Source organism: Rhamphochromis longiceps, linkage group LG23 (genome assembly GCF_057381845.1).
Source record: "Rhamphochromis longiceps isolate RC_006_pf linkage group LG23, R_longiceps_female_GT1.1, whole genome shotgun sequence".
NCBI lineage: Eukaryota > Metazoa > Chordata > Actinopteri > Cichliformes > Cichlidae > Rhamphochromis > Rhamphochromis longiceps.
Window position 1 is genome coordinate 29,426,396 of NC_140578.1, and position 15,427 is coordinate 29,441,822.

Consider the following 15,427-nt stretch of genomic DNA (forward strand, 5'->3'; position numbering starts at 1 on the left):
TTCCATGTTGATTACATGTAAAATTATGGCTCAAAATCAACAGCTCATCAATCAAAAAAGGAAGAATGTCAAACGTCTGGAAAGTATCTTCATTTATATTACTCTAAATAACTGATTGGGGCTCCTTTAACATGGGCGCTGGTGAGGGGTCACTGTAGCTGTGGTTGCTTTGATAGTAGCATTTATCTTGTTTGTATTATTAGGTCACGTGTTTCTCATCTTCCTCTTCACAATGCATTCACCTCAGGGAAGTTAGCTACCCAATCAAGCACAGGATCATGATAGTCAGCAAACCATTTGGTAGTAGTTTGGGCACTGTGGCAGTTAGAAAAGGAAATTGGCATCCCCATAAAACTCCAAAATGTGCTGGCAGATAGCTGCTTAGACTTTGGACTTGATAAAACACAGTGGGCCAACCAGCACCACCACCACCGTGAGCTCACATGTCACCCCAAATCATCACAGGCAGTGGAAAATTCACACTGGACTTCAAACAGGTTGGATTCTGTGCCTCTCTGCTCTTTCTACAGACTCTGGGACCTTGATTTCCAAATGAAATGCAAAAAGTCCTTTCATCTGAACGAGCGCTATGGACCACTGAGCAGCAGTCCACTTATTTTTTCTCTTCAGCTCAGGTAAGACTCTTCTGATGTTGTCTCTGGTTCAGGAGTTGATTGATATTTGTAATGCAACAGTTGCAGCCCATTTCCTGAAGACTTCTCTGCGTGATGGCTCATGATGGACTGACATCAGCTGAATCTGCTCCTTGTAAAGCTCTCCCGAGTTCTTGAATGAACATTCCTCCATTATTAAATGCTGTGGTCATCCCTCTGGTTTGTGCATCTTTTCCTACTTTTCTAATCCAACTTTGATAGAGAACTTTTCTTTTCTTCTACCACCGTCTGCGGTTCCCTGTGGACGGCCCTGATAATACTCATCTGGATACCTTTCGTGTTAACATCTCTACTCCATAATTGTGGTTGCTTATACTGAATAAGCTAGTTATAGCCAATGGTAATTTACTTCAATTCACAATGAAATACTGTAACATACCACATTTTTACATCCTTAAGTAATGTATGTAAAGTTTTAGTTCATGGCACTCTTAATTTTTTTAAAAAATGCACAATGTTGTATTTAGTTGTATTTGTTGTATTTAAGGCAACATATACATGCCTTATGTTAAGAAACACTTTGAGGTAATAAAAGCAATAAAAGACTGATTTTTTTTTCCCTGTTTGTCTGTTGTAGTTTGCAGGTGTTAGCGTAAAGAGTGGACATGCCAAACAAAGGTCAGGGTTTGTAGAATCACAGATTAAAGACTTTAGCTAAAATGTTATGCTTGTTCTGCCATCGTCTATTGTTGGTCTATTGAGTTCACAGTACAGCTGCTCATATTTTGTTTACCTTCATTTTGCATTAGCAAATGACTGAGGTTTGGTTAATAGGAGCTGCAAGTACACACATTATTGTCGCCTCCTTTTTGTGCGCAGAGGTTTTTAAAGACAAACTCTCTTTCAAGACAAAGACAGGTCATTACCACACTCTGATTCAGATGTAAAAGCTCTGAACAAAAATAGGAGCCATTATGATACTGTGGCAATTTAACCAATTTCATGTTGTTTCTCTCCGTCTTTCACAGATGCACAGGTTATTGTGCTTAGACCCACACAGATACACACAGGCACGTGCACTCACCCACACCGAGCCATAATCTTTCTTACTGCATCTAGCGATATGAGGAAAACTGACTTTTCCACATCAAGATCGAGTGGGGGGAGGAAAGGCATTATCAGCACCAGAAAAAGATAAGAGTTACGTCAGTAGGCTAGGAGTCTTGTGTAAAAATCCAAAGGTCACCCGAGCTTGACTTCACACCGGCAGACATGGAGACACTGAAGGTCAAAGAGAATGAAGGAGTAATCCATTCACAAGGATGACAACCAACACCTACAGTTTCACTCTGATCCATTTCCTTGCAGACACACTGTGCTTTTTCCCTCAGGAGGTATATTTCTCTCAGATTGTTTATCCTTTTGTGCTTTTCTTTATGCCAGAAAATACGTAGGGATTGTTTTGTATAGGTAGAGAGGAAAAATTACAACTACCGGTAGTACCCACCAAGACAGGTGACCAAGACAACGAGAAGCAGCAACAGTAATTAAAAAGACACCTGAGGCTGAGCATTGAACCCTGGTCATATCAAGAAGCATATTAATTCTACTGGGGCAGCGTGGATAAGTGGGGCCCCTGGGCGCTGCACACTCCGAATATAATCACGAAGACACTGCCTTCGATAATGTAATAAAATATACAATATAACACTGAGCTGTGAAATGTATGTAAACAACCCAGCAGCAAAGACAATCATGAGGATGAAAATTGTAGATGATGCAGATTATCAATTCACGAGATATCTGTTTCAGTGAAAATTGAAATGTGATCAAATCTTGCACAAAAAAAAAAAAAAAGAAATCCTATCCATCCAATTTCTGCTCAACAACCGAAAAGAAAAAAAAAACAGTTCCTGAAGCACTATGTTTGTTGTAAAATAATATAATAATGTTATTATCCGGTTGTTCAGTGATGACACGACGAATCCTACTTCCGGGCCTAAAGTAGTCTGCGTTTAATATGGCTTTTGTGTTGTTAACATGTTTAATGTTATGTATTTTCTTCTATTTGATCTCAAAAAGCTCCTAAAACAGTCAGTGATCCCTGTTGACCTTCCTCGGCTTTTATTACCACTAGTCATTTATTTAAGCTCAGTCTTTAAAACCTTAGGATGTAACTACAGCCCAGCCCATGCAGCAGTATATGAATGACTAACCTCGTATTGTGGATGGATTATCTCAGTTGTTCTCCTGGCTGAAGTTTGGTCCTTTTACAGCATCCTGCCATGCGATTACATTTGTTCCTGACCACCGAGAACACTCACGGTAACTTTTATCGAGTGGAAAAAAAGTTAGCTTGTTTATATTATGCTAACATAGCTGTGTCGCTAGCGGTCACGTAGCACATCATTATATACCAGCTAGCCCAACTTCAGTAACCCTAAAAACGTCACTGCTGTTTAGTTTTCTGTCTTCATTTATGCTGGAAGTGATAGCAGAGCTGTACGTTTTAATTTGTTTCCAAAACCCCGCAGTCAGGACATGCTATATTGTATTTAGATAGAAACTAGCGAGCTAACTCCCTGCTAACTTCTAACTCCGTTAAATGTCATAAATTCCGTTTTCATGGATGCCTGGATGTTAAACTCAATTGTTACACCTGGTAGAGCAGAACGCTGATCATTTTATTAAAGATGAAAGACTTTAGACAGTTTTTCAACTCTCAGTAATGCCATAGTGATCGTTTGATATATGGACCTGCAGCGGGGTTTAGACCCAGACGTCAGACTGAACAATCGGATAGTAGTATTATAGTAGCAATTCTCCAGGAAGAGAATCAACAAACATGCCTCAGCAACCTTTTCTTTTAACATTGAGCTTGCATCTGAAGAGCACCTGTCAGATTAGCCTTAAGAGCCTTGCAGCACTTCAGTTTTCTCTTTATTTGATATTCAGTTTCTGCATTCATAGCACTTATGCACACTTTTAAAATGATGGAGGAATGAATGGACATTGAAAGTGAGCTTTTTTTTCTCTTCCTCTGGGGACATCAAACATCAAATGCTTGTGTACTGTTTTTGGACCCTACTGTGGACCATTTATTCCCTTGGTGCAGTTTGTTTGTGCAGCATAGGTCGTTCAATACAAATAAATAACCGCACCGAAAGGTCCAACTATATAGTGCACTGTGCAGTTTGTCAAGAGTGAAAGTGCAAGACAAGCTCCTGCTGGAAAAACTGTACAGCAACCTAAAACAACAAAACAGGTTTTCTGATATCTGATAACCTGAAGTTCTTCAGGACTGAGAATCATGCTGCTAAAAAATGAAATAATGGAAAATTGAAGTCCAGACTGGCTATCATATTCAGCTTTTCTTCCCTGTGCTCTCTACTGCTCTCAACAGCAGAGCATGGGAAATACGAGCAAGTCTATAATTCTTGCCACTTCCCAGTGATGGCATCCATCCATTCATCTTATCTTCGGTCACCAAATCTGTTTGTGACTTTTATGAACATCAAGGAGTGGTAAGTGTGCAGCTTGGTGTCTTCACTGACCTGTAACCTCACACATTTTGCAGCCAAATGTAAAGCTGGGATGTGAGCCAGATCCTTAAATTTCTGAAGCCTTAGAGCACTCAGGATTTGAACTTGTACAGTACCATTAACTACCATTGCAATAGTTTTACCTTAACTCATGTGAATGACCTTGAGGGATTAACAAGGCCCAGATTATGATCAATAAGGAATACTTTAAACTTGGAATTTACTTTAAATACAGGACAAGATGGCTCTATACCTGGAACGTGCTCATTTACATTGACAAAAACTAGATTAGCTGTAAGATCAGCTGCGAGAGACTGAGACACCCCAGAGCGTTGAAGGAATAAAATATTCCATGTGGGATGGAAATGATTTGGGATTTGGAACTGGAGAAGTAGCTAGGGAGAATGACATCAGGGATTATGAATTTATTATCCATGGATTTTAAACCATTGTCACACATGAGAAGACAGGAGTCTGACCTAGCTGGACATTAAAGTGTCTTTAACATTCAAACTCTGTCATTGACAGTTTGTCTAATGTCCATTTGGTGCGGGTAATAGATGAATTCACAATAAGAGAGCTTTTTGAAGAAGTGCAAATCGCGTTGAAGCAGATCACATTGTGTTGTATTCAGATGTGACAACTTTGGACAGTGTCCCAACTTGATTCTCCTGTTTTTTTTCTGGAGTTTGTGCACGAAAACAGCTTTTGTTTCAGAAACCAAAACCATGCGAAACAAAGCAATCTTCTAGTATTCAAACTGAATAAACTGCAGGCACAGACAAACCTTTAACAGCCTCTTCAGTCTTTTATGCCACATTCTTTAGATGTCTTTAGTTCCTGGCCATTACCTATAACATCACCCCCAGCTTGAAGACAGTTTGCCACACAGTGTGGAACCATTAGGAAAGAAAAGTTCTCCAGAGGCTAAAACCCCTGTTTGATTTTCTCAGCCTCTCGCCCTATGACCCAGCCTCGTGTTAGCTGAGCCTAATCTGACAGGACGCTAATAGATCGTCTAATTAACATAATGTCCACCCATTAGGAGTGGTTAACCTTTGACTTATCATACTGACAGGGATAATAGGAGGAGCAGAGAGAAGCTCACAGATACATGCACTATGAACTCATGTTATTTACATATTTCATCACCTCTCAGTGCCGGACACATGTTAACGCAGCTCTTTTGTGTCTTTCACACGTCTTGACACACACATTTCCAATTGCTGATTGTGTTACTGCACCGAGTGCTTCAGTCCTCAAGCTTGAGCCACCTTACGCAACTGGACCACAAATCAGTCGAGTTGTCGTCACTGCACTTCACTGAACTACTGTCACACTTTCACTGACAGCAAGGAGCTAACCCAGCCGGTTTCCTCAGACATGAACTTTGGGTTGCTCCTTACTTGTGCAATGCCACACACACGCGCACACACACTACAGGAAAAAAAAAAAACATGTGCGTTCTTGCTGCTGATCCTCCCTGACGTCTCATTCCACCTCATTTCCTCAGACCCCTGCTTCTTTCTAATTGAGGCAGCGGCGAATACAATTATGGTGAGAATCATCCCGGACTGATGTGAGGACGGATTAACGGGATTAAGAAGATAATCTGTTGACCCTCTGGCCCCACCGCAGTATGAGGCTGGGAAGGCAATTTGAAGCCGAAAGAAGAAGAGATAGGGGGCTTTAATGAGCGAGCTGACGAAAGCCTCTGACCACCGAGAGGCTCGCTTGGCATGCCGCTGGGGGATTACTTTCTGCAAGACTCCCCTACGTAATCGCACCTAACCCCTTCTTCACTGCCCACACACCCACCGCTTCTCGAGGGATGTTCAGGAATGGCTCCATGAGTCTGCAAATAAAGGCAACACTCGTGCTGCATCATTAGTTTGTCATTACATGTGGTAATTGAGGTTCAGAAGTAGAATACAATCTGGAAAAAACGAGAAAAACATAGATAACCAAGATATTAACTTTTCCGAGGTCTCAACCTGCACAGTTTTCTTCATATCCTTTTGTGTATTGTTAGCATTCATACTACTTGTATCCACCTGAAGAAACGTAAGACCAATATTTTCTCGGCTTTCATTTCATTTCCATCAGCTTATGAGGAAAATTTTTGGCTCTTTAGCTCACTAAAATTCTACGCTGCACATTCAGCCACCTAGGCACTGCCTTTATCTGTGTGGATTTTGTAACTGCAGGTAGTGTGCAGTGGATTTATGTCTGTTTGCTGAAAACTGTCAACCGGAAAAGCAGTAAAACAACACCACAGAACCAAAAACCAAGTCAAAGAAAGCAAGCTTTTACCATTTCTTTAGAATCACCTGTCATTGCAATCAGAAGTTGTATTCGGGAAATTCAGAATGGGAAGAGAAAAAAAACAGATGACATTTCCTCCACTGGTTTAAACCAAACAAAATGAAGTGCAGATACAACCAAACCTTTAAGAGCTTCTTCAGTCTGATATGCTACATTCTTGAGATGTCTTTTGTTCCTGGCCATTACCTGAGAGTAAAAATGCTGCCATTATCACTTCCGTATCATTAGTTTCTGGGCCTGATAATGCCTTTTGTTCCTTTCTCATGTTTCTTACTGTTCTGATTCCTCATTTCTCACATATCCAACACTTTCTTCTTTGTGTGTCTCCTTTTCATTTCCTTCCTCGGGTCAGTCACAGTCAAACAGTGCACATTATTGGAAAGAAATTTGACCTTTTATATGCTCATTTTTATGATTTCTTTCGGCATCATTTATATATATATATATATATATATATATATATATATATATATATATATATATATATATATATATATATATATATCAGCAACTTTAAGCCTTTAAAAGATTTAAAATAAAATAAATGTTCTTCAGATTTTTATGCCCAAATCTGAGACGAGTTGTGGAGCGATAGAACTTTTTCTTTCTTTTTTAGGATTAAGCAAATAGGTAATGCTAATTTGGCAACTTAATCCAAAACTAATAATAACGTGCTTCACGGTTTTTTCTGCCTTTTTTTGTAAAACTGAAAGTTTGAAAATTCACAGATAACAAAAATAATAAAATTTTAGCATTACAAATATCATTTTAACATTTAATCTACCAGCTTCAAAATATCATTTTCATACTGGGGGATTAAATATTGCAGAAACATAAGGAATTATTTTCATAATTACCAGTACTTTTAGTGGGTATAAACCTAACATTGTGTGGTGGTCTCATAAATTTGTCAAGCACTGTGTACGGACAGTAAAGCCTCCATCAGCCTGTAGCATATTCTATCCTTATGCAGGCAGCAATATTGAGAGCATAGAATATATAGAAGTTATAAATAATTAAATATGGTAGTGTTTATAATTGCTGTTGCATCACTTAAGCTAACAAGATGCTCTAAATAATATATTCATACAATTAAAAGACATTTTCAGTAATTACAATCCTCATATCTTATTTTGAATGTTTAGAAAATCAAATAATTATACATTGTGAAAAAAATACTGCAGAGCACATACAAATCCATTTCTTGTCCATTGTGCAACAGAATTATAAATAGCTTTGTTTTATTTTTTAACATAAAAACTAAATAAGCATTAAACATGCAGTATTAAAAAAAACTATTATTATCCATCTATTGCATTTATCAAATAAATAGCAATTTATATTCAATGACAACAACCAAAACCTGTGTGAACATCATCACTAGCACCAACTTCATATCATCATCCAGTGAGAACGCAGGATATCCTTGATTAGCAAACGAGGGTTTCCTTGGTAACCAGAGCCTGGAATGACAGCTGGTGACAAGTCATCAGCAACAAAGCGATGAGCAAATTGCCTTCTGTGTGGATGCAACTTAACCACTTGAAAATTTTTAACAAGACTCTAAGCTTAAGAGTTATAAAGGAAACGTTTCTGGGCAACACTGAGCAAGGAGGGGAATTAAGCCTTTACCTGTGGTGAAGTGAGGAGGTATGGCTGGTTATGTTGCTAGGTATGACAAATAGTCTGAAACATGACTGGTTGGTCAGAAAAGGGGGAAGAAATGCAGTCTAACTGGTAATGGAAAGAATGGAAAACTAACAGAGCTAATCACAGAATTCACTGTGTTGAAATAGTATAATTATGAATACTCTAACCCAGGGGTTCTCAAAGTTTTGATCACAGAGTACCAATTTAGTGAGCCGGCACATGAGCGAACTACCCACAAGAAAATGACACACATCAGTCACATTTAATTAGTGTTTTGAATGTTTCTGTCACAAAATGGTGCTTTTTGCTTGTTAATTGCAGGCGCTGCACTGAATCACAGTTTCCTTTTAACCATTAGAGCAACGGCATTTCACACAGAGACAACAGGAAAGTTGGGAAGGCTCAGTCTGCTTTAATGTCTGAAACAGGCAAGCTCAAATTCAAAAGAAACGCTCATCCTCTGTGCTTTTTATCATGCCATGTGAGACGAACTGGGGATGAATGAAAAGTACAATAGTGTTATTTCCTTTCTCTGTTTGTTGGCCTGCAGGTTGTACTTTGAGAACTCTGTAATGAGCATCTCTACTGAATAAATTGGGAGCCATATTTAACCTGCAAAATGTGTCAAATCACACACCTACCTGTGTAGTAGGTAAATTCTGCTGATACTTATATGCTTGCTGACTTTTATTTCCTATGCTTGTGTTTCTAGCAGTTAATCTTATATGGCTCATATGATATTAACATAATAAAGTGTTTAGCTTGTATTATTTATTATTACTAGCACACCTGCTGTCAATATAGTTTAATTACCTCTGGTTATGAAGTGTTTCAAGGAAATGTACTTTCTTTTTTGTTTTTCCATCTAACCATTGGCATTATGGTGGCAACTTTATTGCCAATTAATTCATCAAATGTAACTGACCATGTGATCAAATGTAAGACTGCAAAAACAGTTCAGAAGGTTAGTTCTGGAGTGTGGACATCATGAAACTAACATGACTCAAATATGCACGTTCCAGATTTGACAGTTCAGTTAGTCAGACCTGGATCCTTTAATGCAGGGATGCCAAACATGAGGCACGGGGGCCAAAGGTTTCAGTCGAAATCACTGAGCATCTTTAGAAAATGCAAGTGAGGTGAATTTTAAACTTTTAACAGTGTTGTAAGTTTTACAGGTCTTCCTACCGATAAAAACCTCCTAGACTGCAATTTGTACTACACCAAAGGAAAAAAAGCAATGGTGAAAAAACAGGAACTTTGTGTTCAACTGTCTATTTATCTATTAGAAATAGAAACTTAAATTAAATAAAGAAAGATAAAGAAGCGTTCTATCAATTAACAAAAAATATCTGTATCCTGTAAATACAGGAGAGCCTGTGCAATGTTACGCATATTTTCAACCTCAGATTTCTTAATGTGGCTCATTTTCTCTGAAGAACGTATAAAATAACATGTTTCCAGTTACTTCACACCCCCTACACTTTTATTTATGCGGTGGGTCATGAAATTATGGAGATGCTGTGTCCCTTCACTCTGTTTGTTTGTATATATGTGCCCGTTGTGTGGTGTTTTTTTCTTTCTTCTCATGCTTTTCCCACTCAATGTTCCAACACTGTTACGATTCAAGCACCTACACCTGCCTGTTCCCACATTCCCACACATTTTACTTTCAGTTTTATTTGATTATTTCTTTTCTTATGCTCCATCACACGTGGGACACAACAAATATGTAGCTTTGAATGTGTGGCTCCTTACTGACCAAGATGACGAAAAGATTCTCTACTCAGAGATCCTGAGCCATTTTAAAACGGTAAATGGACTGGTACTATATGATGCCTTTCTACTCAATTTAAGCACTCAAAAGCTTTCTTAAAGCAAGTCTCAGTCACCAAGTCACACACATATATTCAAACAGTAGTAGTGTCTGAAGTGAACAGAGATGGGCAGTAACGCATAATCTGATTTTTTTTGGTATGGTAAAGGATTATTATTGCAATAAAAAGTAATTAGATTACTGTTACTAAACCATGATTTTGTTTGTGAGAATGTCTCATGACAATGACGTACGAGCGTGCGACATCCGTGGCAGCAACAGACGTGTGTAGATCAACTACGGATAATATGGAGTGCAGAAAGAGTACAACCATGCAGGGTTTAAAGCGTGGAAGTACTGACATCACTTTAAGTTTGGTTCTGTAAAAAGTGACAAAAAAATTAGCATCCGCTGTACACTGCGTGGGAAGAAAACTTCTTTCTACAGCAAAAAATTAAACTTGAGCAAGCACCTAGTACACTGCCACTGGAATGTGAAATTCATAGAGGATCCCCCCACTAACATGACCGCTGCAGCACTGGGCAAACCTCCACTGGCCCCACTCCTGCTAAAAGGGTGAAAATAGACTTAAGAGTGACAGGACTTAGTGCTGCTGAATCTTTGATTATATTTATTTTTTGCTGTTTTACTTGCATCTATTTGAAAGAGTGAGTGGAAACACAAAACATTATTTCATTTTATATGCTGGAATATGCAGAAAATAGGTTTAAATGTTAAACAAATTGCTTCCAGTCAAAGGCTGTTGCATATAATTTAAATTTTGCTTGATGCATAAAGTTAAAAGATTAAAACTAATAAACAATTTAAAAAAAAACTTTTTCATTTGATTCAGTTTTATATCATGAAATATGCAGAAAAAGATTGGTTTGAAAGGTCTATTGCTTTATAATCATTATTATTATTATTAATATTATTATTTATTCAGGTTGTGTATCATGTTGTTAAAAAGTAATAAAATAACTAGTTACTTTTGAAAACAAGTAATCAGTAAAGTAACTGGATTACTTTCAGTAATTAGTAACTAATTACTATTCTCAAGTGACCAACACTGGTAGTGAAGCACTTTTATTTAACATTTACAACTTAGTATCAGTACAGTTTGAGTCCCAAAGGACACTTTTATGCATGGAGAGGTGGAGCCAGACATCAAACCACTGATCTCTTGATCCATCCTCAAATTTCAGAAGAGAGGAAGATTTAGTCGGTGATGAAGACTTTTCAGAACGTGAGGCCTTTTTGCCTTAACCCTTGTGTGGTGTTCATATTTTTGTTACTCAGCCAGTGTTCATGGGTCTGGTGGACCCGCTAGAGTTTTGGCTTTCCAAATTAACACTATCAAACAATTTTACGTTAAATTACTCAACAGATGTTTAGTTCATCCCAATTACAAACCATATGAACAGCAAACATGGTTAATTTTTTCCCTTTACCTTTGTTAGATCACATTTGTGAATTAATGTGCTTCTCGTTTTTTTTTTGTTTTGTTTTTTTATAAAATGTTATAAAAAAATAAATCAGTTATAATCAAGTGGAGTGAGTGGAAAGACACAACACATTTACACGTGAAGCAATATGTTTCACAACTAAATGGGATCAGCTGCTCATCAATGGTGACATTAGGCCCAGGGTTGTAAAACAGGGGAGGTGGTGCACACACTTATCCCACACTGTCCTGATGGCAGCTAGCTTGTCTCTCTGCTGTCGAGCTGGTCTGTCGTCTCGGTTATCAAAACGGATAATCCTGGAAATTTTGTGGAAGTTTTCCAGAGACATTGATGCACGGAAAGGTTCTTGCTGGTTTCTGCATCCCACAGGGATTCTGTGGATTCCCCTTTGGACCTGAAAACTCCTGCAAGGATAAAAACCCCAAAGTAGGCCTTTGGGGTTCTTAGATGAATTTGGTCCATCTCCTTCCACCTCTCTCCAAAAACACACCTTCCTTCTAGATTACTGCAATCCAGAATAATTTTCTGGATGGAATCTGGGATGAAAAGCTCAAATGAAGACTTGATGTCCTGCACATGAGTAACTGTCAGCCGTGTTGGCCCTGGCTTATCACAGTAACAGCTCTGCAGGGTGGCTCATTTCTTGGGCAAGAAGACCATTCAAATTCACCAGTTATTGACATCCATATTTCTTCACTTGCTGTCTGGTGGGCTTGTTCTGGTCCTGGAGCTGGCTGCAGATGGGGTACTCGTCTTCGTTTTGTTACTAAATGGTGCTCAACCTCATCCTCTTCTTCAAAGTCACTGTCAGACTCTGAATTTTCAGAAATGTGAAATATTCTGAAACCTCTTTGTCAACATCATCATCTGAAGCCCCTCTCTCTTCCAAAATCAACTGGATGGCCCTCGCAGCAGATAATCTTTTGTCATCTTGATCAGTTGTGATAAAGAACCACACTGGCAAAGTCTTATTTATAGTATTATGCCCCTAATTTGCAGGTGGGACAGGGTATGAGAAAATAAAATTTGGATCCCTCAAGAAAGAGGGTAAAATGTGCAGGAATGTAAGAGCAGACGGTGTTGATAGTTGAATTTTCAACAATGTTGCAACTTTGTGCGGGAGCAGGAGGGGAAGAAGAAGAAAACACTATCAGCAGCACCAGAAAGGAGGAAGACAGAGTATGGGAACACAGGACCTACACTTTCAACACTTTTATTAGACCTGGGTCCAGTGGACCCGAACACCTTGTATGTAATGTAAATGCGTGGGGGGAGGTACAGTATAAGGTCATTGAAAATTGGTTCGGATTTATGTTCTTCACAGAAAATAAGCCAAAGCCAATGAATTTCAGGTTGAAAAAATAATTAATTGTTTAATTTTTCTTTTGAGGAAAACTGAAAACGGGTCTCACAGACCCGAACACCATACAAGGGTTAAATAAATATAACTGTAGTGGAGATATCAAAGATAGGCACGGCTGTGGCACTGATTCAGTCTTTGAGCACTACGGTCACCCCGGTGTGTCGGCCAGAACACCACTTAAGGCCAAATAGACTACTTGCACTAGGGCATGTGACGTATTTCCGTTTCCAAATAGTACCGCTTGTGCGTTTCCGGTACGTTTGCTTATCTATCGGTAGCTATGCTAATGTCGCTTCAGAATGAGTATAAAAAGGAAAGTATTTAAAACAGAACATTTTCAAAAACAGGAGAAGAAATACTCCGAGCATTGCTGTGTCCCACTTTGTTCAGCTTCAGCCAAATTTAACGGCATACTAAGTTTTCATGCCTTTCCGACCCATTCCGACTTGAGAAGACAATGGCTGGTAAATATACGCCGGGATCATTTCACGATTACCTCTCACACCAGGGTCTGCTGCAGACACTTTGCCAGTGATCAACTCATAGAGCCAACAACCCTCGATGGTCGAAGGCGGCTTATTAAAGGTGCTGTACCAACACTTTTTGAGTGGAATGGCTATAAAGTTGAACCACCGCGGCGTAGTGTTTGGGAGAGAACGGAGCGACGCCCTGAACTAGTTCCTCCTGACGATCAAGAAGAGCACAGTCTTACAAGAGATCATGACTACTGCTCAGTCCCTGAGCCGTCTGCATTGGACATATCTGCATCAGCTGCAGAAGACCTGTCCGAAGACGTGGAGACTGAGGAAGGAAATACAGGAGTTACGTGTCCAGCGAGAATTTGGGTTACAGCGTTTTGCTGGCTCCGACACTGACATCCGATTCTATACCAGGTACATCTAAGTTCTATTCAAGCTAACTGTTTAAAATATACCAAGGTCACCATCAGTTAAATTTAGAAAGTTTTTCCAGTCTTAATGAAAACAAAATAGAAATTTACTTTTTCTCTGCTGATTGTATGTTTTATGTAGATGCTTTAGTATTTAAACAATATCCTAATGCTACAGGTAAAATACAACACCAAATACTCTTAATCAGACTATTTTATACAGCATTCCATTAGCATATTTGTCACAGTTCACATTATTTTTATGTCAGTGTGTAATGTTAATTAATGATTGACATGATGTATGTCTCTCTCGTGAATAGATTTCCAAGCTATGATCATTTGATGGCATTCTGGGTTTTGATTGAGCCTTGCATCTATAAAATGATCCGGGTTTCAAGAGCCAAGTCAGCTGCCAATCGGAACGAAGAAGTGTTGACACCTGCACGCACATCAACAGTAGGTTATGGGTTTGTTGGTAGTTAGAACTAGAGGTGTAATGTTATTGTATTTATGTACAATAACATTACTTTATGTACAGTAGCATACATACACAGGTGTATGTATGCTAGACTCAGTATCCTTTACATACATACACCTGTGCACTACAGCACCTCATTGTTTACCCCATGGTACAGTATGGTATGCCTAACCATTACAAAACATTTAGCCAAGAAAAGAATAATTTTACTAGTTCATAGCTTAAGGAGTAACATTTTCCCTTTTGTTTTCACCTTCCAGAGGCAGCTGCTACAGCCAATTGATGAGTTTTTTCTTTTCCTGGTTTTCCTGTCAGTTGGTTTGAAGGAGAGGGACCTGGCACACCGATTTAACATACACCAGTCCACAGTGAGCCGCATTATTGCAACATGGACAAATTTTCTTGCCACTGCACTGGGGTCTCAGTGCATCTGGCTTACACGTGAAGAAGTGCAAGCTTACCTCCCTGAGGAATTCAAAGATTTCTCAGACACCCAGATGATCCTTGACTGTACAGAGCTGAGGTGTCAGACACCATCCTCACCACTTCTCCAAAGTGAAATGTACTCTTCGTACAAATCCCACTGTACGATGAAAGCCCTGGTTGGCATAGCTCCACATGGTCCAGTGACATTCATCTCTAATCTGTATGCTGGTTCAGTTAGTGACAAGGAACTATTCAAACAATCAGGCATTGCTGAGAAGTTGACTGAAGACATGGCAGTGATGGTAGATAAGGGCTTCCTAATCACTGATTGTTGTAAATGCAAAGTGTACTGCCCACCTTTTCTATCTAAGCAGAAGCAGATGCCAGCATACCAGGTTAAGGAGACGCAGGCCATAGCCAGACTCAGGGTACATGTGGAGCGAGTCATTAGGAGGATCAAACAGAACAAACTTTTTGATAGCATCATTACCATGTCACATGTTTATAATATCAACCAACTGTTTGCAGTGGCATGTATGCTGTCAAATTACCAGAACACAGCATTAGTTAAAAAATGGGTTAAGTGAGACAAGATGGATTTTTCCCAAGACACCAGTGCCAGTACAAGTAACTTATGGAAAATGACCTGCAGCTGAGGCCACTACAGTTGAATTTCTTCCTTCTCAGCTGACAATACTTGATTACAGAACTGGTACTTGAGTGCCGATAGTTGAGTTTCAGTTATTGATAATTCAAATTCATTGCAAATGTTTAATGTTAATAATACTGTTTAATTATACTATTATTACTATTCAGATTCAACAAAACTATTTATCAAAATTATAAAGTAAATCACTA

At 38.9% G+C, this 15,427-nt stretch overlaps 1 protein-coding gene across 1 annotated transcript; it reads left to right on the plus strand.

Moving 5' to 3' along the window:
* Positions 1-12,971: 12,971 nt before the first annotated feature.
* Positions 12,972-15,326, plus strand: LOC146642346 (uncharacterized). Its single transcript, XM_085398605.1, has 3 exons — positions 12,972-13,669; positions 13,986-14,121; positions 14,404-15,326. Exons 1-3 carry the CDS (start codon positions 13,497-13,499, stop codon positions 15,154-15,156), a joined length of 1,062 nt encoding a protein of 353 aa, XP_085254731.1. The 5' UTR covers positions 12,972-13,496; the 3' UTR covers positions 15,157-15,326.
* The last annotated feature ends 101 nt before the right edge of the window (positions 15,327-15,427 follow it).

What these genes read in the sequence shown, in the direction of transcription:
- LOC146642346 (XM_085398605.1), top strand. Translation starts at nt 13,497, where the DNA reads ATGACTACTGCTCAGTCCCTGAGCCGTCTGCATTGGACATATCTGCAT. An exon ending in GACATCCGATTCTATACCAG is followed by an intron (nt 13,670 to 13,985) that starts GTACATCTAAGT and finishes TCTCGTGAATAG; the next exon opens with ATTTCCAAGCTATGATCATT. An exon ending in CACCTGCACGCACATCAACA is followed by an intron (nt 14,122 to 14,403) that starts GTAGGTTATGGG and finishes TTCACCTTCCAG; the next exon opens with AGGCAGCTGCTACAGCCAAT.